General features: G+C 40.3%; 1 protein-coding gene across 3 annotated transcripts in view; it reads right to left on the reverse strand.

Annotated features, from left to right (window-relative positions):
* The window catches only part of FGGY (FGGY carbohydrate kinase domain containing), a 401,889-nt gene that overhangs the window by 188,854 nt on the left and 186,510 nt on the right, over positions 1 to 26,525 (reverse strand). For all 3 annotated transcript variants that reach the window (XM_037498322.2, XM_054690943.1, XM_054690944.1), the window contains exon 7: positions 13,962 to 14,090. In XM_037498322.2, coding sequence (XP_037354219.1) covers positions 13,962 to 14,090 — 129 coding nt within the window. The remainder of the gene's footprint in view (positions 1 to 13,961; positions 14,091 to 26,525) is intronic.

Below are 26,525 nucleotides of genomic sequence, written 5' to 3' on the forward strand. Positions count from 1 at the left end.
AAGCCATTAATGCCGATCAGCAGTGTTATGACTTGCTCCTGCGTGTGCTGATGAGTCTGGGCTTGTGTCCATCAAGTCACTTCTCCATTTGCCTATTGTCTCATGTCACCTACTCCCAGCACTGAGAGTGGTGATCAGTTCACAGTATACTCATGTCTGCACTCCCAGCACTGAGCGCGGGCCTGCATGATGCTGGGTGCTCAAAAATTATTACATGTTTAATAAACATTATCAATAAAGTATAACAAGCATTAAAAGGCCACAGATTTTAAACATGTACTTTAGTGAATTTTCAGAGTGAAAACACCTATCTTGACAAAGAAATAATTCCTTTCATCCTATCTTCCAGACACCATGCTCATGAAAGAAAACCACTGTATGGATATCTAGATCATAGGATTTGCTTTATCTTTGCCTTGTAAACCATCCAGTAGATTTTCTTGTGTCACCTTCTGTCATCCATGTGTGTGAAAGCCAACTATGTTGTTACCTGCAGTCACCTTTATATATTTTTATTGCTGTGTGAGATTCCATTGTGTGACTAGACCAAGCATTTGTTTATTCATTGTACTACTGATGGATATTGGGGAGGGGGGTGTTTTGTTCTGTGTATTCTTGTCATTTTTTTGGAAACAGACTTCTGTTGGACATATACCTAACAGTGAGATAGGTGAGACATAGAGTATGCAGACACTGCCAAACTCTTTTCCAAAGGGATGTATGTATTCATATTTTTATAGCAGTGCCTGAGGCATTACATAGCTCACTTCACTTGGTATTATCAACCTTTTAATTTTTGTTAACACAGTGGTTGTTTAGTAGTATCATATCATGGTTTCAGTTGAGTTTTCCTAATGAGATTGAGAAAATTTTCATATTTTATTGTCCACTTGAATATCCTCTTTTCAGCAAAACTATCTCCCAGCAAACTTTACCTTTTGTAGAGTCAGTATGGCTATGTTTTTCTTATTAATTTACAGAAATTCTGTATATATTCTGAGCACAAGTTATATGTTGCATGTGTGTTCTGTTGAATGGCATTATATGTATTATAAGAAGTTTCATTCACGCGGTAGCTTGCATTCAAGTTTCATAAAAACTTGATCCATACAAATATCTCCTACATTTCCATTTCAACATGTAATCTTCTGCAGCCAAAATAAGCCCTCTCATGCTTCTGGAGTTTTAGCATGTGCAGTTCCTTTAGCCTCCATCTCTCCTTAACTTCCTCCCTACCTACCCATTCCTACCTGTCCATCTGAATAAATTTCTCTTTCTCCTACTCATCTTACAAGTGTACAATCAACACCACTTTTGGGGGATGGAGGAAGTTCTTGATCTACTAAGGCAAAATGAGTGTACAGTTCTTTGTACATGCTTTCATGAGGCGCATGCCACCCCACACCATGGTTTCCGTGCCTGCCTCTGCAGGGAGAAAGTGAGTGCCTAGAATTTGTTGATGAAGGTAATAAATGGAGTATTTGTTCATAGTCAGGTACTATTTCTTACTCTAAAAATCTGCCACATTTTACCTGTAATTCTAAGTCAACAGTACTAGATAACAGCATGACAATGGGCCTTGGACTTCCCAAAAATACAAGGCATTCAAAATTTTAAACAACTCTTACTTAATAAATGGATTTAGGAAGAAAAAAGCTCAAATTCCCTGTCTTCTATTCAAGACCCTTTGCCACAACCCAATTTCAGGCTACCCTTTCTCTTTCACGTTTCCTGTTCCCAAACTATTGTGTATGGAACGATATAAATTCCTGCTGGAATGAGTTTCTGGCTTAAAACTACATTCAGTGACTTGTCAATGCCTGGGGAAAAGAAGGCATCACAGACTTTTCAATGTGGTGCTCAAGGATCACCATGCTGTGCCATCTATTTCATTTCTACAGCCCCATCTTCCAGGAAATCTTACATAGATCATAGGTTTCAGCAAAATGAACTGCTAAAGATTCCCAGCCTCATTTCCTAAAATAACTATCAGTTATTTTATCCTCTCTACCATAATACTGTAGGTCCCATTGCATCCAGGTGAGCTAACATCCTAGGGTTATCATGTCTAGCGTGTGACCTTGAGCAAGCTGCTGGAATTGATGTGAAGATTACATGTGTAGACTATGCAGCACATTTCTGGCAGGCTGTGGTCACTCCATGAATACTAGTATCTTTGCCTTTCCTTTGCCTACTGTTTGAATTGACAGACTTCTCCTTTTTTCAGATTCCTATATCTAGCCACATGATAGATCTCTATTTTTTGATACTGCTCTCTCTGAGACAGTAACTAGCATGTTTAGCATGCTGTTTATAAACAAACCTATTAACTTGATAAATTATAGGTGAGTTAATTATATATTACCTCATATATAATGCCTGTATTCATTCATTGATGGAGTTAAGTGCTGGGGTCTAAAGTTAAAGACATGAATATGACCAGAATGCATTGCCCACAAGAAGCTCACAGTCTAAGTGGGGGAGAAGTAATGTAATTATCTGTTTAAGTGTTTAAATTGTCTGTTACATTTAATGATAGAGATATGCACAAGGGAAAAAGAATTACCTGGCCATGTGCTTTAGGTTGGACGATAATGTTAAACCACAGTGAGGCAGACAATGTATGAACAAGAGTCACATTATTGGGACACATTTAATATATTTCACAGATCTGAGCTGTGTGGGCTTTTCTTTACAACTCTCAGCTGTGAAAGGCCTGAATATAGCAGGTGTGTAAAGTTTTCACTCATACTGGTGGGAGAGTTCCCCTCAGGGTTTCACAGCAGTGAGTCACAGGTCAGGACACTTTTAAGTCTCCTGGCTAAATGTAGCCCAGGAACCTGTAACAGTACAGATCAACAACCTAACAACCTAACAACCTAACACATTCTTTTTAAACAAACTGTAAGATGCTTTCCCTAGACCTGGCAATTCATTGAAAGATTCTCAGTGTTTTCTGTTCCTTTAACATTAAAAAAAAATTGTCCATGGCTAACTCAATTAACAAGGCATGGGTGAACCATAAAATGGTAAGAAGGAGAGACCTGAAGTAGAACAGACTTTGGTTTTCCTCTCTATTCTAGCAGACCGGCTGCCTGAGTCTAGGTCAGCCTTGTTCTTGTCTACATTTGAGAGTGGTAAGAATGTGCACAACCACAAAGTTGTCCATATCAAGCATTTTCCAGCTAAATACTTTGGCAGTGCCAAGTTCATGGTAACTATACCAGATTGGAAGATCCCTTTTTGCTCTGCTCTTGAAACAAAAAAAATTAAATGTACTTTTTTTAATTAAACTGGCTCAATTTTGTTTTTTTTTGTGGACAAATTTAACTGCAATCAACATGGGTTTAGATCATTCCATGCTATCTTTTAAGATCCTAGTGGTGAAGTCCATCAAGTTCCAGTAGGGGCAGGAGACAGTGAAGATATGCAGGCCCCAGTCAAACCTACTAATCGTAATCTATAGCAGTGGTGGTTGTGGTGACCCAGTCATCTGCATTTTAAATAATTTCTGGGTTGACATGTATACATAAATTTGAAAACCATGACAACAAGTAAATATCAATAGAAATTATATGTTTTAAAAAAACCCAGAAGCCTATGTCATTTTCAATATTCTTTTTGGTTATCTGTATTGTAATTCAATTTACTATAATGATGGAAAATGATGTAAATAATCTAATTTCTCAGGTAACCTTTCTATATCTTCTATCCTTAGTCTCCAGAAAATAGTAATTTCTAACTAAAATGGGAGCAAAGGGAAGTCATGTGGGAATGTCTGTCATTGCTACCAACAAAATGAAGGCGGGACTTATGGATGCATGGCACAGGAATTCTAAAGGGTTCTGGAAGAGTATTAACCAGCTCAGACTCCAATGAACATGAGCAAACTTTGCACATTCTCTGTTTGGATTTGAAGAACACAATGAAGTGAAAAGAATGGAGGAGAGATAACGGTCCTTTCATAAAAGACAGTGACAGAGATCAGAATGGTAGGAGACAGTGAAATGTCATACTACTATGCTGTGTTACCTCAAGATTCTTTCATTGGCATTGTCTTTAGAAGCCAAGTTCGGGGGCCTCCCTGGTGGTGCAAGGGGTTAAGCACCACACTATGAAGCAATCCACAGCCTCTGCAGCACGAGTTCAATTCCCAGCTGGCCAGGGAACAACCCACATGGCAAGGCAGACCTCTCCTGTCTCACCCACTGCTCCCCTCAGCAGTGTACTTTGGTCAATCTGCCTGTTCTGCACCCCATTCTGTCTCTGGTGAATCCTCTCACCCCAAGCATCTCTGGCCTGTGTACCCCAGCTCTTGTATGCATAAATAAATCAATCTTTAAAAAGAAAAAGAAGCCAAGTTCTTGCACCAGTGTGACAGTACAGAGCCTGATAAGGACTAGAGATATAGAAATTTGGAGTGGGGAAGATATTGCTGAATGATAAACTGACAATTAGTGAGATTTTTCCATATTCCAAGAAATTTTGCCTCTAGTTTCTCTACACTGGCTGCAATCCTCAAGATGCCTCAAGTGTGGAGAAATTGAAAAATTATTTCCCCTTGCTCTTTATAATGACTTACATGCATGCATAGTTTAGAAAACATTGAAAACAAGGAAATTAACTAGGCCAAATGGTGAGAGGATAAGCAGCAGTCTGCAGTTGAGATGTGAAGCTGCCATCAAGGGGCAATAATTGGAGATGTGCGTTTCCCCACCAACAGCTGCCGATGTGCAAGCCCCAAAGTAAACACGAATGCTCATAATATTATATGCACCATGTGTTGATATTCTGTGCCATGAAAAACAGTAGACCTTTGGTGTAAGCCTACTTTCGTAGCTAGTGATGCAAGTGCAATATTATATCAGACTTTGGGTCCCAAACAATTTTCAGCAATCTTCTAATAGGAGCGGAAAGTCTTCCTAGCAGGTGGTTGGCAGTATAAGAACCTGGGGCTGGGTTATTCTGTATGGTTTTGTTTGTGTTCCCAAGGTCAACGAAGGAAAACAGCAGCTCATCTTTTCAGTCATATGTGAATACATGAGAAAATAAATGGGACCTTCTGTAAAAAATTCCCTCTGAATCCCAGATAAGATCCTGGGGTTGATGAGTGGGTCAGAGCTTTGCTTGAAGTTAGGAATTCTGGGCATAGGCTCTTTTTATTCAAGGCATTCTGTTCCATTGTTTGAAGGTTGAACATGTTCCATTGTTTGAAGCAACGGCTGCAGTTTAGCTAACTGGACATCATGAGGAGGGGTTTGAGTCTCAGGTAAAACCCTTCCTGCTCCTGTAACCTTAGGCAAATGCCTTTTCCTCCTTGGATGACAGTTTGTACAACCACTCAACGGAGGTAAAACTACCAGAATGGTGGTTTGAAAATGCCATTTCACTATAGAAATGAGACTAATATCAACATTAATCAACAAAATCAATATCAACTATAATATTAATGATCCCTCTACCACAAAAACAGCAAAAAACAGCTAGCCTGGTTTAAAATAAACTTGATCTTACTTCCAATGACTGACAGAATCTCAGAAATGTGTGCTGCTTTAAATATTCTTTGTAAAGTCACTTCTCCACTCTGTTCCTTAATTCACCATCCATAAAATGTACCTAGAAACATACCAAACTGGATGAATGCCTGTTATAAATACAGATATATGTTTGGGTAGGAATGGCTAACCTAGTGAAAGGCATGGAATGAATATAATACCTAGGGCAAGTAGGAGAAAGTGCGGAGTCTCAAGAGTCAAAAAGACATGGACGTTGGCTCCAACTTTGTCATTCATTAAAATGCCACCTTGGAGCAGTATCATACCTTGATTTCTTTGTATGTTCAACGCAGAAAATAATGGTGGTTCACAGTGTAGCTGTGAGCTGATGATACTGAAAACTAAAGCCTTTAGCACAATCATCAGCAAAGAGTAGATGTTTAATCAGTGGTAAGTGAAATAAAAATAACTGCTTTGAGTACTTCAGAAGGAACTCAAATACCAGGTGTTTTTATTATTGCCAGCTTTTGGGAGAGACTCTTTAGAGCTCAGTACAGATTGTGACAATGAAACAAAAAAATTGTTCACGAGTGGCTTTCAACTAGCTGACCTACTTAATGGCCTCTCTTGACAGCAACGATAGCCATTCACTGGGATCTAACGTGTAGACCAGAAACATACCAATTGGTGCCCCATTTGCCGGTGTACTACAATATGCCCATAAGTATGGATGTATACACACATACATTCATGCAAATGTATACACACACAATGTATATATAACTGTATGTACTTACACACACATAACAACCAGTCTTTCCTAGGTCTGACAGACCTAGACTTATTCTCCACAACTGACAGAGTCAGTTGGAATCATTCGCTTTTCATAACTTAGGAACAAGGCATAATGGAAGGAGGTCCCTGGTCAACAAATTAGGAGGCCCATGATATCACTTCAACTATGACAGAATTTTCTGGGGTAACCTTGGATGACTCACTGTTTTGGGCTTCAGTTTTGTCATCAGCAAATTGAGTAAGTTGCTATCGAAAATCCTTGAGCACCTTTTAATTCTAAAGCCTAAGATGATGACTTATTCAATCAGAAGCATGTGTATCAAACTAAAGAGGTTAGCATTTCAGGGCGGGTTCATAGCTGAATATCCTGAGTTGCATGGGCCAAGATTTAGAAAGCAGTAAGACAGAAGGAGTAGGCTATAGCCCTAGATTCCTCCTGTTTTTCTGACCACAGGGTAAAAGACCAGTCTCCTAGCTAAGTCCAGTCTGTTTCAGTCCAAAGAAGGTTTAGGGGCCTGGGAAGAGGAAACCCCAAGCTATCCTTTCCCCATATCTCCTCTCTGCCCTTCGGTCACATGAGCCACTACCACTGCCGATGCAGCTGCTGTTATCTCAGGCAGCAGTGATTCTCCTTAAACCAAAACTCAACTTAAAACAGTGAAACCACAGGAGCAGAATCCTCCTCCCCCTTCTGATCTGCATGCAGGAACTCCTGGAATTGTCCTGCTCTATCTGCTCAGACACTGACACGGCTTTTCTCCTTCCAGATTCCTGACCAACTTTATCTGTTTGTCTAATCCCCCTCCATTCCTTAACAGACTGTCTGCCTTTTTAGATCCACCTTCTCTTTCTTGCTGGATACCCTCCTTCTCACCCCCAGCTCTTGGCCTGAGCCTGGATCTGGCTCCGTCTCGGCAGTTCTGGTTTGCTCTGATTTGTCTGCTTAGCAGCTGTACATCACTACTGCTTTTCTCCCCTGTGTTCCCAGTGCCAACTTGCCCCACAGGCCATCTCCTCTGAGTACCAGGAAGACACTGTTGATTTCTAAGTGGCTTTCTGAGCCCCACCCCAGACATTCAGACTCAGGATCTTGGGCAGGGTAGAGCCTAGGAATCTATATTTTTTCTAGGCTCTTCACCCAGATCTAGCAATCTTTGTTTTTGATCTTTCAAAATCCTCTCACACTTATTATCTTAACTTTCTCACTGATATACTGAGGGCTGACTCTATAGGTTCTATGCTGGATAGGCATACAGACATGATTTACTGGGGAAGTGTTGCAGAAACCGAAAGTAGAGAGTAATTCATTCTTCTGAGTGTGGGGTTAAGTTTGGAGAAGTTTCCACAGTGGAAATAACATTAAGAATGCATGCTGACCCATGGGTAGGAAGAGGGAGAGGAGGGGGGGCTTCCCCAAAGCTAACAGCAGGAGCAAAGGTAAGGAGGAGGAATGTGCACGATGGTTGAAGGAAGGACAAGTGGTCCAGTGTGGCTGGACTCCTAGTAAGATAGATGGGGTGGGATCCCCCTGTACTCCCTACTCCTCAGCCATCACTTCTATTTCCCTATTTCACAACTATTTGTACTGCAGAGTTAATTTCACAACATATATTTTCATAAGTCCTAATATATTAGCAAAACCCTTATTTGGGGCGGCTCCATGGCTTCCACAGAAATAAACTGAATTGATGAAGGGAAGTAATATTACTATAGTCATTTGGTATAGAGTAGGATTTCTCATCCTCAAAGCTACCGACATTTGAATCTGGATAATTATTTTATGTAGGATATCTCATAGTATCCTCTACATACCACATGCCAGTATTATTCCCTCTTACCCCAGATGAATAAAAAAAAAATTTCTCCAGATATTGCCAGATATCTCATAGCAGGGAGGATGGAGTGTTAAAAATCACCTCTGGTTGAGAAACACCAGTAGAGAGAAAAAGAACATGAACTTTGGAGTCAGATTCAAGTACACATCTTGCCACTCTACTAAGTTACATGATTGTATAAATGTTACTTTTTCTATCTAAAATTTCTTCATATACAGAATGGTAAAGAGCCTGTAGCTTTTAGGATTACTAAAAGCTAGTAGTAATTGAAGTGCAAGAGATAAAGTATGGGAAGTGCTGGGCAGAGCACTTAGCATATAGAAGGCAAGTAAAAATGGTCATAACAGTAGTAGTACCAATATAAATAGCGGTTCTATTATTTTTTAAATTCTGTTATTATTAGGAATAAAGCCTGATTGAAATTTGAATGTAACAACAAATAAGTACACTCCACTTTACCAAGAAGCAATGACAGAGCAAGAAATATTGCAATTATATTCCCAGATAGCACCTCTTCTAGGAATACTATTAGAATTCTTTAGGTCTTAATTTGGGGCACACCATGTTTTCCCAATGCCCTCCAGACTTGGCACATACAACTGCAATTGTTTACTCAATTATTTTTCTCTATTAGAAGTCTAATTCTCTCTCCTATTCATCTTATATTCCTTTCACTCAGCAAAATGTGTTATGAATGAATATTTCTGGAAAGACTTGTTTCTTAATATTGGTTACTCATGTGAATTTTAAGTTTCCAATCTAAGAGTAGACTAGATCACATTTCAATATATATCACAGGAATTAGAGTGTGAGCTCTAGAACCAGATGGCACGGGTTTAGATCATGCATCTACAACTACCACTTACTAACTCTGTTCCTTTGGGCAGGTTAGGTAACCTTTGTGTACCAAATTTCTCATCCGATCAATGGGACAAAAAATTAGCACGTATAGATCCTCTGAGAATCAATGTTGCTTCTAGATCACTAATAATGGTGAGACAAAAAGTCAGAAGGTTTGATTGCTCACTGGAAGGAGATGTATGGATCAGAAGTTCTTGCTGCAGGACTGCTAAACAAATTCATTTGATATTTAAAAATGAAAGAATAAAAGAAATTCAAAATGAGAAATTTCTCATTTTGGTTTGACTCTGCAACTCAGATGAGTAATTTAAACCAATTTAACATCTGGCCCAGATGAACCATTTAAGCCAATTCAACATCTGGTAAAGAATCTAGAATCTGGAATCAAAGAATGATTCTAAACCTAGGCACACAGATTATTCTTGGCCAATACCTGCTGATGAGACAGAAGCATAAAAGATGTCACTCAGATATCTAGGAATGGATGAGGCAGTGCTTGAGCCAAACTCTTATGCTTCAAGGAGGCAGAGCCAGGCATAGGGACACTTGTTTCTGTAATGAAAGGTTCTTATATCTCTCAGTTGTCATGTCTACGCCTCATGGAGGGAATGCATTCATTCATGCATTCATTCATTCACTAAATATGCATATGTTAAGGGTTTTCCAAGTGGAAAGTACTATGCTTTGGTTGCTGTGATATGAGGATGAAATGACACAGTGCTTTCTCTCCAAGAGTTTACAGACTAGTAAATAAGACAAAGTTGCACACACAAAACTGGACATTTACAGTAATGGATGCCAGTATGAGACATAGTGGGAACAAAGTAGTAGAAGGAGTGCATAAATGAACAGGAAAGATGCCCAGAAGAGAGGGCACCAGATCGAAAATTTGATAGATAATCAAGAGTTCATCTAATAGATAAGAGGAACTGAGCAGAGAGAGGCCGGAAACAGAAATCAGGTTGTTATTGCCTTTCAGGACAGCTGGGATGCTGGAGCCAAGAACAGACCTGGAACAAAGTTAATACTATTTTTATAAGCTAGAAAAATATCAGCAGCAGGAGCCCTGGCCAGAACCACCCCCACGAAGAGCAAACAAAGCTACTCCTATCTTCTGCCTGTCTGCTGGAGAAGTTACTAACCAGCACCTTAAGAACAAAATGTTCTATTTTCTTTGATTTTTTTATTCTCATAAAGTCCTTCTTCCTCTTGTCCAGAATTGGAAAAAGCCTGAGTGGAGTTTTACTTGCTTCCTTGATCTTTATCCTCCCATCCCAGGCTTCCTTGAGGATAAAAGTCCAAGAGGATTTCTCCAAAGCAGACCCCTCCCACTATCAGAATGTGGGGTCTGAGGTAGGTCATGCCAGTTCAGCGTTTGAAGCCACCATCAGTGTCAGGTCTTGTCTGTGTGAAGCCTGGATGGCATCCAATTCTGACCTCCATTGCTGGCTTCTTAATCTGGCACTGGACAATCTTTTACATGGCCTCATTTGACCATAAACTCAGGTTGTTTCTGACCTCAACAGCATCTTACAGCAGTAGATACAGCATTTTACAGTAGATACTGCTTTCTGTTATGGAGAGACCTGGGAAAGGAAAATAAGGCAGATTCAGGGAAGGGTGATGAGTACAGAAGTCTGGGTTCTCGCCTATCCAAAGGGAAGATAGTTCTCCTGGAACACTTCTCAGAGAACTTCCACACATAAAGCTCCTACTGTGTGTCAAGCATTGTGACTCCAGGAAACCAAAGACCCCTCATTACCGTGTATCCACTCTGGGCCAGGCACTATTCCAACTACTTTATCTACATGCATCTCAGTTCTCATCACAAATCTGTGAGGAGGCATTTCTCTCTCAACACAGTAGAGGAAGTGTAAGTGCAAGGAGGTGTAAGGTGCAGCTTGCGAGAATAGGAGTTTAGACTTATCTTCAGACTCCATGTTCCTTATTATAGCATCATAACATGTCTCAGGGATAAGTTGCCTCAAATGCATATCATATACTATTAAATTACAAACATGCAGACCAGGAAAGAAGGACTAGAACTTTCCCTCCAGAATAAGTGCAGTTGTGTTCTGTTCATTGCTGTTAACTCCTTGTGTAGACCTGTAACTGCCAGGTTTGCAAATACTTAATACACATCTTTAGTGACAACATAGTTGGAGGGGTGGATGGTTGGTCTTCTCAAGATTTTCAAGCCTTTGTTTTATACCACCTAGATGGTGTGAGAAAAGTGATGGAATATTTATTTCCAGGCCTCTTCTTTTGCTTACATACCCTAATCCTGATTGGCTATAAGGTGAAGGAGAGAAGAGGAGAGAGAAGGTATGAAAGGATTAAAACTGTGAAGTAGGTTTTTATTGCCCCACAGGGAGAATTCCCTTCCTGTCCCTTCTTAGCCACTGCACACCCCTAAACACTGTCTTTTAAAGAATCCTAGGTACTTGAGTAAGGAGGGGGAAGAAGAAAAGGTACAAACTTCCAGTTACAAATAAGCAAGTCAGGAGGAGGTACTGTACAGCACAGTGACTGCTACAGCTAATAACACATTAAAAAAAAACAAAAACAAAAAACCAAGGTCCTTATTCTATCTTTCCACCTAAAGAACTTACTTTTGGAAAATACAAAGGAAACTCACTTACTTAAGAACATTTGTATTTTGAGGGGAACAAAAGGTCTCAGCCAAAGCTTCTATGGGTACAATTTCTGTCACTGATTATCTCCGATTGAGGAAAAGAAGATCATTTAATGGCCTGGATTCCTCCCAGGGGATTCAACCAACCCTCCCCAAGCATCTACAAGTACCAAGTGCCATTCAGAAAATAATTTCCCCTCTGGAGGGCACAGTGAGTCTCAGGAGAAGTGAAAAGACATGTTTTGGTGCACCTGTGAAATGGACAAGGACACCAAAGAGCAGGAAGCTCCTGGGTGCAGACCCTTTGTTCCTGCCCGTGGTCGTCCAAGCCCAATGCTCGTCACCTGGGTAAGGGTGGCTGGCTGAGACTTTCACCCAAAGCAAATGAAGACATATAACAAGGAAAGCTCCCCTTTTTCTGAGATACATGGCTCTGAGACACAGTCTCAACATGATATAGAATGGGAACAGAAACACTCCATACCAGTCTAGCCCACAAGCCTTCTTTGTGCTTGTTCTTAAAACCAAAATTATGACACCCCAATCAAAAGCACATAGCACATGTATTGAATAGGGAAACACAGACCGCAATGGTAATGAGCATTATGTAGCATCCAGCTAACCCATGTGGATTATGGCTGTTTACTATTTCTCAGGTTGTGTGTTACACCAGAACACATAAGATGAATAAGGCAGCATGTTGAGAGGTCCATGAGAGCTAGCCAGCTCTGAGAGTCCATGGATTTCATAGAAGAACTATATACACCTCAATTATCTGTACCATAAGAAAACAATGTTCCCTCCATAAGTTAAGGACATTTTACCTTATTCTTTTTAAAAAAAATATATATATTTTATTATTTATTTATATAAGAACTGGGGTACAGGCCAGATGTACGGGAGGGTGAGAGGATTCACCAGAGATAAAGCAGGGAACTGAATGGGCAGACTGATAGAAATACACTGCTGAGGGGAGCAGCAGGGGAGACAGGAGAGGTCTGCCCCGCCATGTGGGTTGCCCCATGGCTGGTGGGGATCGAACTGTCACTGCAGAGGCTGCAGACAGCTTCACAGCGCAGTGCTCAACTGCCTGTGCTACCAGGGAGGCCCTTACCTTATTCTTAACATTGCTTTATTCCTTTAATAAATTTATCATACACTTATAAGAATCAGTCATAGAGCTCAACACAAGTGGTCCATCATTACAGGACACGAAATAATACAATTTCCTGCCCTGGAGGAATTCATAGACTAGTAGAAAAGAAAAACAGAAATATTGATAAAGCACAATGTGATCATTCTTCAATAGGGGTAGGTGACAGTGCTAAAAGACGTACAATTTGGAGAATTTTTAAATAAATTTGAGTGTTCCATGAAAGGTTATGCAGGGTTGCAGCAGTCATTTCCCAGCTGGAGAGATAGAGGACCACCATTCTGGACATGTGAAAGTATGTGGAGGTCTGAGTATGTGGAAAGAGTTCTGGGAATACAATTCAAGTTAAGTTTTGAAAGATAATGGTAGGAGGATGGCGTATATCTATAATGTAATATAATATGTAATATGCTGTATGGACTAGGATATCTTTCAAAGTGTTTGACTATGCTCCACAGAAAAAAATCCTTTTCTTATATACGCCAGTATAGAAAGGCATAAACACATAAAAATATAAGTTCCACAAAACAGTCCTTACTCTGTATGTGAGATATACTATGATGTTATACTATAATGCTTTCTATTCTGGTTTATTCTATTATGAAAATAGACTTAATAAATCAATCTCATATAGTATGAACTGTAATTTTTTTTAAAAAATTTAGAAAGAAAGGTTAGGAGAAAAGACATGGGTAAAGTTAAAGTGAGAAATATTTGAAAATATAAACAAGCATACACAAAAAAAACAACCCTACAACAAGAAGGAGAGTCATCATACTTTATTATAGCTACTGAAATTCTTGTCTCATTTTCTGTCCTATTAAAACTTGGACTTTGGTGTACCTTTAGAAAAAATAGTACTGATAAGTATTTCATAGGCATACATGCTAGTTGGAAGTTAATGTATCTGTTTCAAATTTTCAGTAAACCAAAGAATCATCCTGGTATTTATTCAGATCAATATTTTCTATTATTCTGTATGAAAATCTAATGCAATTATAGATTTTATATTTGATGAACAGTTCTACAATTCTATCTAAATGCCTAGCTAAAAAAAGGCATTTCATCACTATGTCTTGAATCACCAGCCCTTCAGCTTTGCTTTAAAAACAGAAAAGGAGTGTCTCAGGTGGTGGGGAATATTCTATTTGAGCAGTGTTAGTGGTGAATATGGAGTAAACGGTTACCTAGTCCTCCTGCATGGGCATCAATAAGGGAGGCAGACACTGCAATTCCAGCAGGGAGGCCAAGGTCTTTCGCTGCCTCTGGTGTAAGCCCATTTCCAAGGGAAGCTCCAGGAGGCAGCACTTGGTTTCCTGGGTAGACATGAAAAAAAATAAACACCTGTCAGTTTGAAAAACACAAAAGCAAACAGCAGGTTTTCTTATGAGAAACTCTGTTCTGTCCCCTTGCCTCTGTATTTTCTCAATCAGGGAGATAGAAACCATGCAGTCACAAAGAGTCCCTGTGCTCATCTGGTGACTTAGGTACATGTCCTGGATCCCAAAGGTCATTCTCTGGAGTGCCTGACACAGCCAAGAGTTCTAAGGCAACTTTCAAACTGGAGAAAGATTCCATTCACAGGAAACTGCAAAAGATATAAATACATAGGCCTCTTGAAGCCTAGGTTAAAACAGTTAAACTGTTCCAAGTGGACTTCCTAAAAGTGCAGTTCTTCAGCAACCTTGCACACATACATGCACAAACACGTACAGGAGCACACACACATATTCACACATCCATATGTACTACCTGATAAACATATATTCCTAAAGAAGTGAGAAAATTTACTTGTGTAGTTGCTTCCTGTCAAAGGATAAAGGAGGGGATTATTTTGGTCCAATAAAGAATTTCTTAAAAGTTTTTCTCAATTGGGAAAGAGAGCTCAGTGTAAGCCTGGTAAACTTTACAAGGCTTCTACTTGCACAACCATAGACTACAATTTGAATGGTGTTCATTGGAGTTGTGCAATGCAGTGACCCTGATATTTCAAGTGACCTTGAATTCCTGCAGTCAGTCAGGCCTTCAGTTAAGAATTTATTGATTGTCTTGCTTTGTGTGGGCGCTGTGATGCTGTAAAAGGCAGACCTTGCCTCCAACCTAGTTACAGACATGAGAGCAATACACAGAGAAGCTTAAAGTTAGAAGAGAATAAAGTAATCCATTTGTTACCAGGTATACAGCAGAGGCTGAGTCCTCCCCATTGCACTTCCCAGGGAATGGGTGAGTATCTCCACACTGCAAGAAGGTGGGAAGGTGGGGTGGACCCATATGTGTGCTCAGATCCCTCTGAGCTCCAAGATTCTAAGATTTTGAGTGTGTGGTCAGCAATCTGCACAGTCCCGAGATACCTGTCACTTGTTATTTGTTCCCTGGAGTTTCAGAAGTAGGCAGAGATACTTCAAGACTTCTAGGGGTGGAGGTGAGGGTAGAGGTGAGAGTGGACGTTAGAGGGAGCAGGTGGTAAATTGCTCAACTAACTTCCTCTAAATGGAAACAAAGCACCTCTACAATACCATTTTTCTCCATTTTATATAACGAGCTTCTTCCTGTATTTTGAATTTGAAAAGAGCTTAGCTAAGAAAAGGAAGATGGACACCAGTGCAATGGTTTCAGAGCTTTCTTGTCCAATATAGTGGCTGCTATGCCAATGTGGATTGAACACCTGAAATGTGGTCCAAGTAATTAAATACTAAAATTTTTCTTTTGGGCCTCCCCGGTGGCACAGCGGTTGAGCGCTAGGCTGCAAAGCTGTCTGCAGCCTCTGAGCGCCGGTTCCATCCCCAGCTGCCGGTGAGGGTCCTACATGGCGCACAGACCTCTCCTGCCTCTCCGCCCGCTGCTCCCCTCAGCAGTGTACTTCATCAATCTATCTGTTCTGCTCCCCACTCTGGCTCTGGTAAATTCTCTCACCCTCCCGTGCTTCTGACTGTACCCAGTGCTTGTATAAATAAATCTTAAAAAATAAAATAAAATAAATTTTTCTTTTATATAATTTTAATTCCTTTCCATTTCAACTTAAAAATTGATACTCAATTCAGTTACTGAAAACTTTTAAGCATAGTTAGAACAAATCTACCCTTGTAATGTTAATTTAAAAATCTAACACCTAATTTCAAAATCTAACATTTACAATTAAAATGTAGGGCCTAAATTGAGATTACTAATTGGAAAACACACAATAGAGGTCAAAGATTTCATATGGATAATGAATGTAAAATAGATCAGTGTTTTTTATCGATGCTGAAATGATATTTTGGACATATCAGATTAAACATATTAAAATTAACTTCAATCATTTCCTTATGTTTTAACACAGCTACTAGAAATTTTTTGGTTGATAGTTTATTTCATTTATTTATTTTTTATTTTTTTAAAATTTACATCATTTTTCATTTTTGTACAATGTATGCATTTTCATCTTGGCTATAGTCCCTGAAAAATTCCCACCACCATTGTTTTGATCCTACTCCCTTCTCCCCACTGCCTGCAGTGTGTCTCTGGTTTATAGTTGCCTGTTGATTTTGATTTTTACTTTATTATAATTAGTCTTTTTCCTGATCCCTTATTTGGGTTTTCTAAATTCCTGTTATGAGTGAGACCATCCGGTATTTTTCTTTTTCTTTCTTGCTTATTTCACTGAGCATGATCCCTTCCAGCTCCATCCATGTTGCTACAAATGGCATGAGTTTATCTTTCTTGATTGCAGAGTAATATTCCATTGTGTATATGTGCCACATCTTCTTGATCCAGTCATCTATTTTTGGGCATTTGGGTTGCTTCTATAGCTTACCTATTGTAAATAGTGCTGCAATAAACATAGGGGTGCAGGTATCCTTTTGAATTAATGTTTTTGTGTCCTGGGTAGATACCTAGTAGTGGAATTGCTGGATCATATGGAGCTCCATTTTTAGCAGATTGAGAAACCTCCACATATCTTTCCACAGTGGTTGGAGAGTTCCTTTTTCTCCGCATCCTCGTCAATATTTGTTGTTGTGAGTTTTTTTAAAGGAAAAGATAAACAGCTGCGACTACATCAAATTAAAGAGCTTCTGTACAGCAAAACAGACAGTGACCAAAACAAAGGGAAACCCCACTGATTGGGCGAAAATTTTTGCACACAACACTAATGTAAAGGACTGATCACAAACATCTACAAAAAGCTGATGAGACTCAACAAAAACAAAGTAAAATACCCAGTCAAAAAATGGGGAGAAGAGCTAAAAAGAAACTTCTCCAAAGAGGAAATTCAAATGGCCAACGTGCATATGAAAAAAAGTTCAACATCACTTGTAAGCAGGGAAATGCAAATCAAAACTACAATGAGATACCACCTTACATCAGTGAGACTGGCACATATTAAAAAAAAAAAAAAAAAAAAAAAAAACTAGCTACTAGAAATTTTTAATCTATGTAAGAGGCTCAAATATTTCTATTGAACAGTAGTGATGGTTAAGATTAAGTAGTAGTGGTTAGTGGATAAGATTAAGATGCTCAAATGATGGGGAGAAGAAAGGAGTACCTCTGATGTACTTTGAACGTGAAAACCTGCAGAAACCGCAAGGAGAGATGAGCCATTGTTTGTGGAGCGCTAGGCTGTGGACATCATCTTAACTATGTCCCTATGTCTAGTATAGCACATAGTAGGTTGCATTCCCATTCTAGGCCAGGGACTGTGCTATGGACATATTTCACATATTTTCTCAGTTCAGTATCAAAAAAAAAAGAACACTGTATGAGGAGTAGTATTACCTTCTCCAATGCACAGACAGATCGAGAAAGTTAAGTTTATAAGGGGAAAGTAAATTCCATACAGCTCAACTGTTGAAGCACATGCCCGGGATTCCACCCTAACTGGCACCAAAGTTTGTGTTCTTATTCATTATATTGCATTTTGGTGCAGCTACTTTAAAACATTCTTTTAGGTAAAAGAAGGGAATCAAGATAAGTGTTCTAGAAAAAATATTACATATGTTTAAAAAGTAGCACCATTTGGAAATCAGGTCCACTAAATTCAAGATTTTTTTAAAGGGTTAATTTTAATAAGAATGTCAAAGTGGATACACAGTTTCACTTTTATCTCCACTTTTATCTTCAAAACTTAGAGGGTACAATTTTCATTAAAAAGGTACAGGACAGGGGCCTCCCTGGTGTTGCAAGGGTTTAAGACGCAACCTATGAAGCTATCCATAGCCACTGCAGCATGAGTTTGATCCCCGGGCAGAGAGATGACCCACATGGCACAGCAGACCTCTCCTGACTTGCCCACTGCTCCTCTCAGCAGTGTATTTCAGTCAGTCTGCCTGTTCTGCTCCCCACTCTGTCTCTGGTGAATCCTCTCACTCCCCACACCTTTGGCCTATACTCTAGTTCTTGTATGCATAAATAAATAAATCTTTAAGAAAAATAAAAGCAGTGCTTAAAAACAAAAAGGTTCAGGGCAGAAAAAGGATGAGCAGGCTGGGATACTCTTCCAAATCATCTGGAGTAGGTGCAAAGAAAGAGCAGGGCTTGCAGTCAGGAGATCTGACTTCCAATCAGAGGCTGGAAGACCACACACAGGAGCATTTCTCTGCAGAGGTAGCATCTTGAACAAAGCAAAGGCCCTGCAGAGACGGGAGACTGCAGAAGGGCCCATTACACTGAAACATGATGGGTGGACCCTGTCACAGGGGAGGCAGGTACAAATATGATTACAAAGGAAAGTAGGGACAGAGGCTGCATTGTAATCCAGACTGAGGTGTTTGAATTTAATCACAGGCCACCATTGAGCCAGGACATGAGGTGACTATATTTGTGTATTTTAAAAGATCTCTCTGGCAGCACAGTAGCAGTAGACAGAATGGGGTTAGGAAAAACAGTTGTGAAACTATTAAGTACCCAAAGAGAAAAGATGAGGGCCTTCATTAAGTAATTGGCAACTGAGATAAAGACATAGAGGTGGATACGAAAGATTTTATGGAGCAAGAGATGGCAGGTTATGGTGGTTGCCTGGGTAGGGCAGCAGGGTACATACAGAGATGTTTCAACCTGGATCCCCATTAAGGCCAGACTTGCTGCCCAGGAAGGGGAATGAGGTTAGCAGAGAGTCTGCAGCCACCAGCATCTGCAGGCCATTGTGCCCAGAGGATCCCTTTCCCAGGGCAGTCACACGTGGTAACTTAGTGACTTGGGAGCAGAAGGCTTGGAGTGTCCACTCACTCCTGCTGGGACATTAGGGTGCTCTAAAACTGCACCTGCATCATAGTTCAACTTCTCCCAGACCTACTCCCAGACCCTTTATTTCACAGATAGCACAGATATTTCACCTCTAATAATATCTTATATCCCCAAATCTGTCTCAAGCATCTGTTTCCAGAGAACTCAAGCTAGGGCAGTGGGCCAGGACTTCTCTTCAATTCAGTGGTCTAGGAATGAAAATAAATATGCACAGTGATTAACCTTCCTCCTTTGTATCACAACCACAGCCTTCAGGAATAGTCTATCTGGACTCCAAGCAGGAAGACACTTTGTTTACCTAGAGCCCAAAAGGAAACAGCTGGCATGAAACAGGACGATAGAAATAGGTGGAGATCTCTGAGAAATCACCTCTTCAAATAACACTCTGGGGTTATCAGCTGGGTTGCATTGAGGGGACTGGAGGTGCTGTCAGAGCTAAGCTTTAGTGCAACTTGATAACTTTCCCCAAAATAACTCTGCTTTTGCTCTTCTTTCACTGCACAATTAATGAATCACAGCATTTGCTTTCCCAGAGTTAGTCAAGACTTCACAGCCTGAGCATGCACAATCTCTTACAGTCTTCCTCTAGCCATTCACTCATGCATTTCAATAAACATTCATTTTAATAAACATATAACAGTGATAACAATAGTCCCCATTTATTTTCACCTATCCTTTACTGGGGTGTAAGAGATAGAGTCATCTCTGCCCTCAAAGACCCACACAGTAGTTGGGGCAAAGGTAGGTTCCCAAAACAAAGTAGGAAATGCTAAAAAATAGGATATACTTGCACAGATAAGTTGACCCAGGGAAAAGCAGGAAATCAAGATGAAGGGGACATGGAGTCTGATCTGGAAAGACGGGTGGCAGATTGCTGGTTTCATCTAGAATGCTTTTGGGAAATGGATGCCATTAGGACAAACAGCAGGTTGGTTGTACGGAGCCCCGAGGGGCTCACAGAGTTGGAGGCATTTAGTACCCTGGCAAAAAGAGCACCAGGGAGGCGTGGAGGAGTGGCTAAGTGGACAAGTCAGGCAGCAGGAGACCGCAGGCAAGGCAAGGAAGGCCAACTAATGCAATGTGGCCCTGCCAGCGACAGCTCTGGGCACTGCTTGGTTTTAAAGATGATAAACCTGCAGAAAGGCTAGGATGGGAAATAGTTTTTATTCTCACAACAATCAAACCTAATGAAGAATGTAGAGTATGACTATAAGAAGTAGAGTATAAGATGTGGAGTATGACTTCATGTTAGAGCAGTAACAAAGAAAGTAGATGGACTTTTTGTGAAAATACAGTCCTAGGGGAAATCAGAGAATAGCTTTTCTCTGGATGGAGAAATGATGGGAATTTTTTTTTTCCTTTTTACTAATGTATAATTTCTAATTGTTCTACCTTGAACATATGTCTCTGGTGTCATTTTATTAATGGTGTTTTAGCATAAGTACTCAGCATAGTAGCTGTTAACAGGAATGAGGAAAAATCAAAATAGGGAGAAAGTCTCAATGAATTAAGTGAAGATAGCAAGATGCAGTGTTCAGAGTATGATCCCATTTGCGATTTTTAAAAAAGATTTATTTTATTTTATGCATGCAAGAGCTGGGGTGTAGGCCAGAGGGGCGGGGAAGTGGGGGAGAGGAGTCATCAGAGGTTGTGATTTTTTTTAAAGGATGCAAAAATGTTAGCACATATTCTTCCAGAAAAATCCTAGACAAAAAGAGAATCTTGTTAGGGCCAGGACTGGGGTTCATCACAGGGTAGTCTTCTATACCATGGCCTTCATTTCTTTTGTGAGCAAAGCGAAGTAATTTAAGTTAAAATAAAAGCAAGGTTAAATTAAGAATTCTGTATACCTGTCCCAAAAGCTGCTCCCCAACCTGAGGCAGGAAAGAGCCCCAAGGAATGGTTCCTTACTCTCTTGCCCCGGCTGGCTTCTGGCCCTGTGAACACACTCTCACCTTGGGGTGTAAAGAAGCAACCGCTCTGAGGGCTCTGGGCTCATGTCCACTACACTCCCCCTCGGACGGCAGATTCAGTGTTCGTGGTCCAAGCTGGAGCTGCAATTATCAGGTGGTTCCAGTCCCTCTTCACAGCGGGGCCTACTATTAAACCAGATCTTCCCCTACCAGTTTTTCAATTATCTATGACTAATGAGCACTTTGGGAACAGTTTCAGACACACACATAATCCTCTTTCCTGACGTCAGCAGCAGAAATTAATGACCGTGTGGATTGCTGGGAGACAGAAAGTGCATTATAATGGTCAACAGAACTGTTATCCTCTCCAGGAAGGGGCTGGGGCGGGGTGGTGGTGTTGTATTAACTGGAAGGTTCAGTGTTCCTTTGTATTCCTACAAACATGAGACAAGACCCAGGGGGAGGTTTGGCTCAAGTCCATGGAAATGCCAAAGAGAGGTCTGGGCGTGGGTGGCATGCGACCCTGGCTCCTCTGAGCTTGGCACTGGAGCACCAGTCCTTGTTCTGTTTTGCCAATGTCAACAGACCCAACTAGATTGGCTGGGACAGTGTGGAGTGTCACTCTGCCCTGTCCTCAGAGAGGACCTCTGGGTCCTTCCAGACTGAATCTACCGGTTAAAAAGCACAGGAATAAAAACAAGAATGTGCTACTTCCAGACAAGAGGCTGGAGTTCCACTAAAAGCAGGTGGTGGTTTATCAGAGTTTGTTGTGTCACACAGGACATGCTGCTGGTGTGATTTTAAAGAATGGTAAGACTTAGTCTGAGTCAGGGGGAGCTTCAAAGTTACACTAAGCATGAACCTCACAGAACACGACACAAGACCATTTTGTGAGTATGGCTAGCTGCCAGTAAACTGGCTACTGGTACTGTTGAGGTGTTTTTTTTTTTTTTTTTTTTCTCTTTTCCCCTTCCTCCATTACTATCCCTTGTGTCTCCTTGTTACTTATTTTTTTTTTTATAGAGGCATGTTTTTATTAATTTGTTTGTTTGTTTGTTTTTGTTTATACACGCACTGGGCACAGTCAGAAGCACGGGAGGGTGAGAGAATTCACCAGAGCCAGAGCGGGGAGCAGAGCAGGCAGAAGGACCGAAGTACACTGCTGAGGGGGACAGTGGGCACGGCAGGAGAGGTCTGCGCGCCATGTGGGACCCTCCTCAGATGGTCGGGGAGCAGCCGGGGATTGAACCGGCGCCGCAGAGGCCGCGGGCAGCCTCGCAACCCAGCGCTCAACTGCTGCGCCACTGGGGAGGCCCTTGTTACTTATTTTTAAAAGAAATTTTAGAATTAGAGACCTGACCCATGCCCACCTAGACCCATCCACAACGATCTCAGTTCTCTTGGGCAGGTTAGCAGGGAGTATTTTAGACCACAATTAAGACAAGGTTGAATTAAAACAAAAAATCTAGTAATTCTTGCCCTTGCATGGAAGCTGCACATGTCCTGAACTATTTGCTCAAGCAGAGAAATTAATGAAAAATACCAAACTGACATGTTCTGCCACCTGAAACATGTTGAAAGTCATCTTCTGAAATATTTACTTGCTTTTTACCCTTCATATTCCACCTAAAAATAATCCCATTTTTAACTGGGCATTAAATTCTATTTTAAAATGCTGATTAAACTTAAAACTTTATGATATCCTCATCATTCATTAAAGAAAAATTTACTGAGTACCCACTATGTGCCAGGAGCTATGATAATGCTGAAAATATATTAAGGAACATGATTGATAAGGTCATCCTTGTTTTTCCCTTATGTTTCTCTTTATCCCCATCCCTACACACAGAGAATAGTTTAAAAATTATTTTATCTAAGTCTGCATTCATTTCCCCTCCCCCCACCATTTTAGTGTCTAGAACTTAAGTTCTCCATGATGTTTATTTAACTGAACTCACATTTTTTTTAAAAGGAGGTCATAAGACAGATTGATTCAAAAAGAAACTAATATTTGTCCTTCTCTCTCTCTGACATACACACACACACACACACACACACACACACACACGATGTCTTGTCAGTTGGGAGAGTAAAGAGAAGAGACAGAGTTAATTTTAAAAAGAATGTTTCCTGATATAATGGCCAACAGACCAAGGGGTTTGTATTTTTGTTTGAATAAGTAATTATATTCAGTGAGTCAAGCAGTAGTGTGCACAGCTTATATTTTAGGCAGATAATATAAAAATAGAGACTCCATTTATTGAAACCTTGAACTTCCAGTCACTGTCCTGGAACCTTTTCAGTCACTTTCACCTTCAACGCTAGCAACAAACTTGTGAGGTTAGTATTAAGAGCACCTATATTATAACTGATGAAATGAAAACACAGTAAGGATATATAATTGCTCAAAGTCACTTATGTGATGAGGGGCACCATCAGGGTTTCAACCCAGATTCTGATTCCAAAACCTGGGATCTTCCTATTATACCACATAGACAAGAGGCAGTAGTTGAAGAAGGCAGGGAACAATATCTCAAGTGCACACTGACTATCATGGATAGAAAGAAAAGTAGTTTGATTTTGCAGGAGATCCCTGGCAGGACATGTCCAGAAACATGAGTACAAGAGCCATGACACCCCTGCATGCTGAGTCTTCTAGTTCCTTCCTTTCTTCTCCTAGGAAGATTCCAACAACAGAGATACCAGACTTTGAATGGCCCTTAGAAGCTACCAACCATAAAGTATTTGTTTCACAGTAGGAAAAAAACTAGACCCAGAGCGGCAGGAGGCTCCCTAGGGTCACCCAGGTGTGGCAACAGAGTCTAGACTGAACCCCAAGACTCCACTTCTTCACATCCCCTGCTGTGACAGTGTTATCTTTTTTTTTTTAAAGATTTATTTATTTATGCATACAAGAACTGGGGTACAGGCCAGAGATGCAGGGGAGTGAGAGGATTCACCAGAGACAGAGTGGGGAACAGAACAGGCAGACTGTCTGAAATACACTGCTGAGGGGAGCAGTAGGTGAGACAGGAGAGGTCTGCCTCACCATGTGGGTTTCTCCCTGGCCGGCCGGGTATCAAACTCGTGTTGCAGAGGCTGTGGATTGCTTCATAGTGCGGTGCTTAATCCCTTGCACCACCAGGGAGGCCCTGTGACAGTTTATCTTGCACTCCCTCCCAACTGGAGTAGGAAGCTTAACTAAGGCAGGGCTACAAGTCACAGGGAGAACAGGATAGCCAGCAAAAATGCAATGGTTTCCAGTGGTGTAGGTGGCAGATTCTGAACTATTCAGAGCATTAAAGAGCAGCCTTTTTAGTGAAGTCATACACTTTGACACCCATAGTGACCCAGTTGTCTAGGTAATTGCTGATGCCCTATTTTGTTCTCACCTAGCCTAAGGCCACTTCCAAAAAATCTTTCCTGGGTAGATCATAATTAATCACTCTTTCCTCTATATTCCCACAGCATGTTCCTTGGAATGATACCACTCTGTTCTACAAAATGGCATTTTTCCTTGTGCCCTGTTCTTCTATTTTAGATTGTAACCTCCTTGAGGGCAGAGCTCTTTCTATCGACACGTTCTTAGGAGGCAGGTATTTTAGCAGAACATTCAGGAGCTCAGGCTGGAGGTGGGCAGGCATAGATGGAGAGCCTGGTTTTACCACTCACAAGGTTTGTGACCTTGGACATGTGATTTAATTTCTGTGCCACAGTTTCCTCATCTGTAGTAAAAAGGTTCTAAGAAGGCTAATCTTCTCCCAGATTAGTTATCAAGATCAAGCAAGGTTAACAGGTATAAAGCACTTGAGAAAGCTGTTTGCCACATGGCAAATACTCGATGACTGTGAGGCATTATGGGGGCTATTATGACTGGGTTCCTAATGTAGGATATTGCCTGGCACAGCAAGGTGATTTGGTTCATTCAGGCTGAGTTTTTAAAGTTTAAGGAGAGATACTTGAAGTTACAGCATGTGGAAATACATGATTGGGGTCATGAGAACAAACTGCAGAAACTGTGAAAGCTGTTAAAATATTCACAGTGATGAAACTCAGTTTTGTAGCACAAAAAGTGTCTTCCTATGGTCATGTCTCCATGGCACATTTTCAGAGTGAAATGTTTTAAAAGTGCAGAAGGTGTTCTCTTATGAGTTATTTTAAAGACCACATGCTGGTTTTAAGGGGAAAAATATTATGTTGTCAGCAAATATGTTTGACTATCAAGATGGTCAATGCTTTCAAGATCAGGCAAAGAGTTCTGCCAAAGGTATGCCAAAGAGTTCCCCCACTTCCAGGGAAGACACAAATTTGGAAATACATGAAAATATATTGGCTGACATTGTGCTAAAGATATTACCAGGTTCAGAGCACGGTTCTTCACAATTTGTTTTTTTTTTTTTTTTTTTTTCTCACGACTCAGTAAAAAAAAAAAAATTACACAACAAAAAAACTTGGGGACTGACATAGACTTCTCCATGTTTTATTTAGTCCATAGATTCAATCCAAACCAACCCTAGAATGAGGATCATTTATAGAATACTTTATCGCCACAAAGATAGGGAGGAGATGATCTTAAAATAAAGAACCATTTTAAAAAGTAAATGTCTCTACTTTACCTTATTTTTACATCCCATCACAAACCTGTGGACACTTTGCCAGGGGCCAGTGTTGCTCTCTAGTCTAGACTAGTGTTTGCAAACTACTGATTTACAAAATGATAAGAGCCTCCTAACAATGGGTGAATCTACAGGGTATCAAATAGCAAGATCTCTGGTGAAAAAAACGTCAGTCTGTCTAGGATTAACCACACAAAGCCAAACATCTGGTGATCTGAAGACATCTGGGGACTTTTCTATCATGTAGACCAAACATGATTCAGGTAATTGACCAAATTTTTCACTTCCCAACCAGATGTCTTACTTTCATATAAATGAAGCCAATCTTGTACTTTCATGTGCAAATAAGTTAGACATAAATTCACCCAGAGGGCAAAATTAATTGCTTATTCTCAATGAATACTAAATTACACATTGTTTCTTTTTTCAACTGTTTTACCTTTGAAAAACATTTTCCACTCTTGTTTTTAAAAGCATATATGCTTCAAATAAAGCATTAGGAAAAAATAACAATAATAATAAACAAAATTAGCAGGAAACTATAAATCAGAGCCACTCTGTAAGGGGGGCGGGCAGAGGGATAAAAACAGGAGGGAAGATCACAAGGGACTATGGTGATGGTGCACGGGTAATGTGGTGGTGGGGGGAATTTTACAGGGACTGTACCTGAAAGGAGATAGTGTACATTGCACAAAAATGAACAATGATGTTAAAAAATATCTATGTAAATAAATATTTAAAAAGCATATATATACTTCACCATCGAAATGGTCCATTTTTCATTTTTTTCCCCTATGTTATATTTTTAACCATGATGCAGCATGCTACATAAAAAAAAGAATGCTATAATGAAAATGTGTGGTTTCAGGTATCAGGATGAATTGAGTTCTAATTCTGTGCACAACCTACCCAAGTATTCAAAGAATTAGAAAAAAGTTACTTAAATCCTCTGTATTCAGTTTCTTTGCAGATATGAATCGTAAAACTCATCGACAAGCGATGC

Source organism: Talpa occidentalis, unplaced genomic scaffold, assembly GCF_014898055.3.
Source record: "Talpa occidentalis isolate TD23 unplaced genomic scaffold, MPIMG_talOcc4v2.1 talOcc4.9, whole genome shotgun sequence".
Taxonomy (NCBI): domain Eukaryota; kingdom Metazoa; phylum Chordata; class Mammalia; order Eulipotyphla; family Talpidae; genus Talpa; species Talpa occidentalis.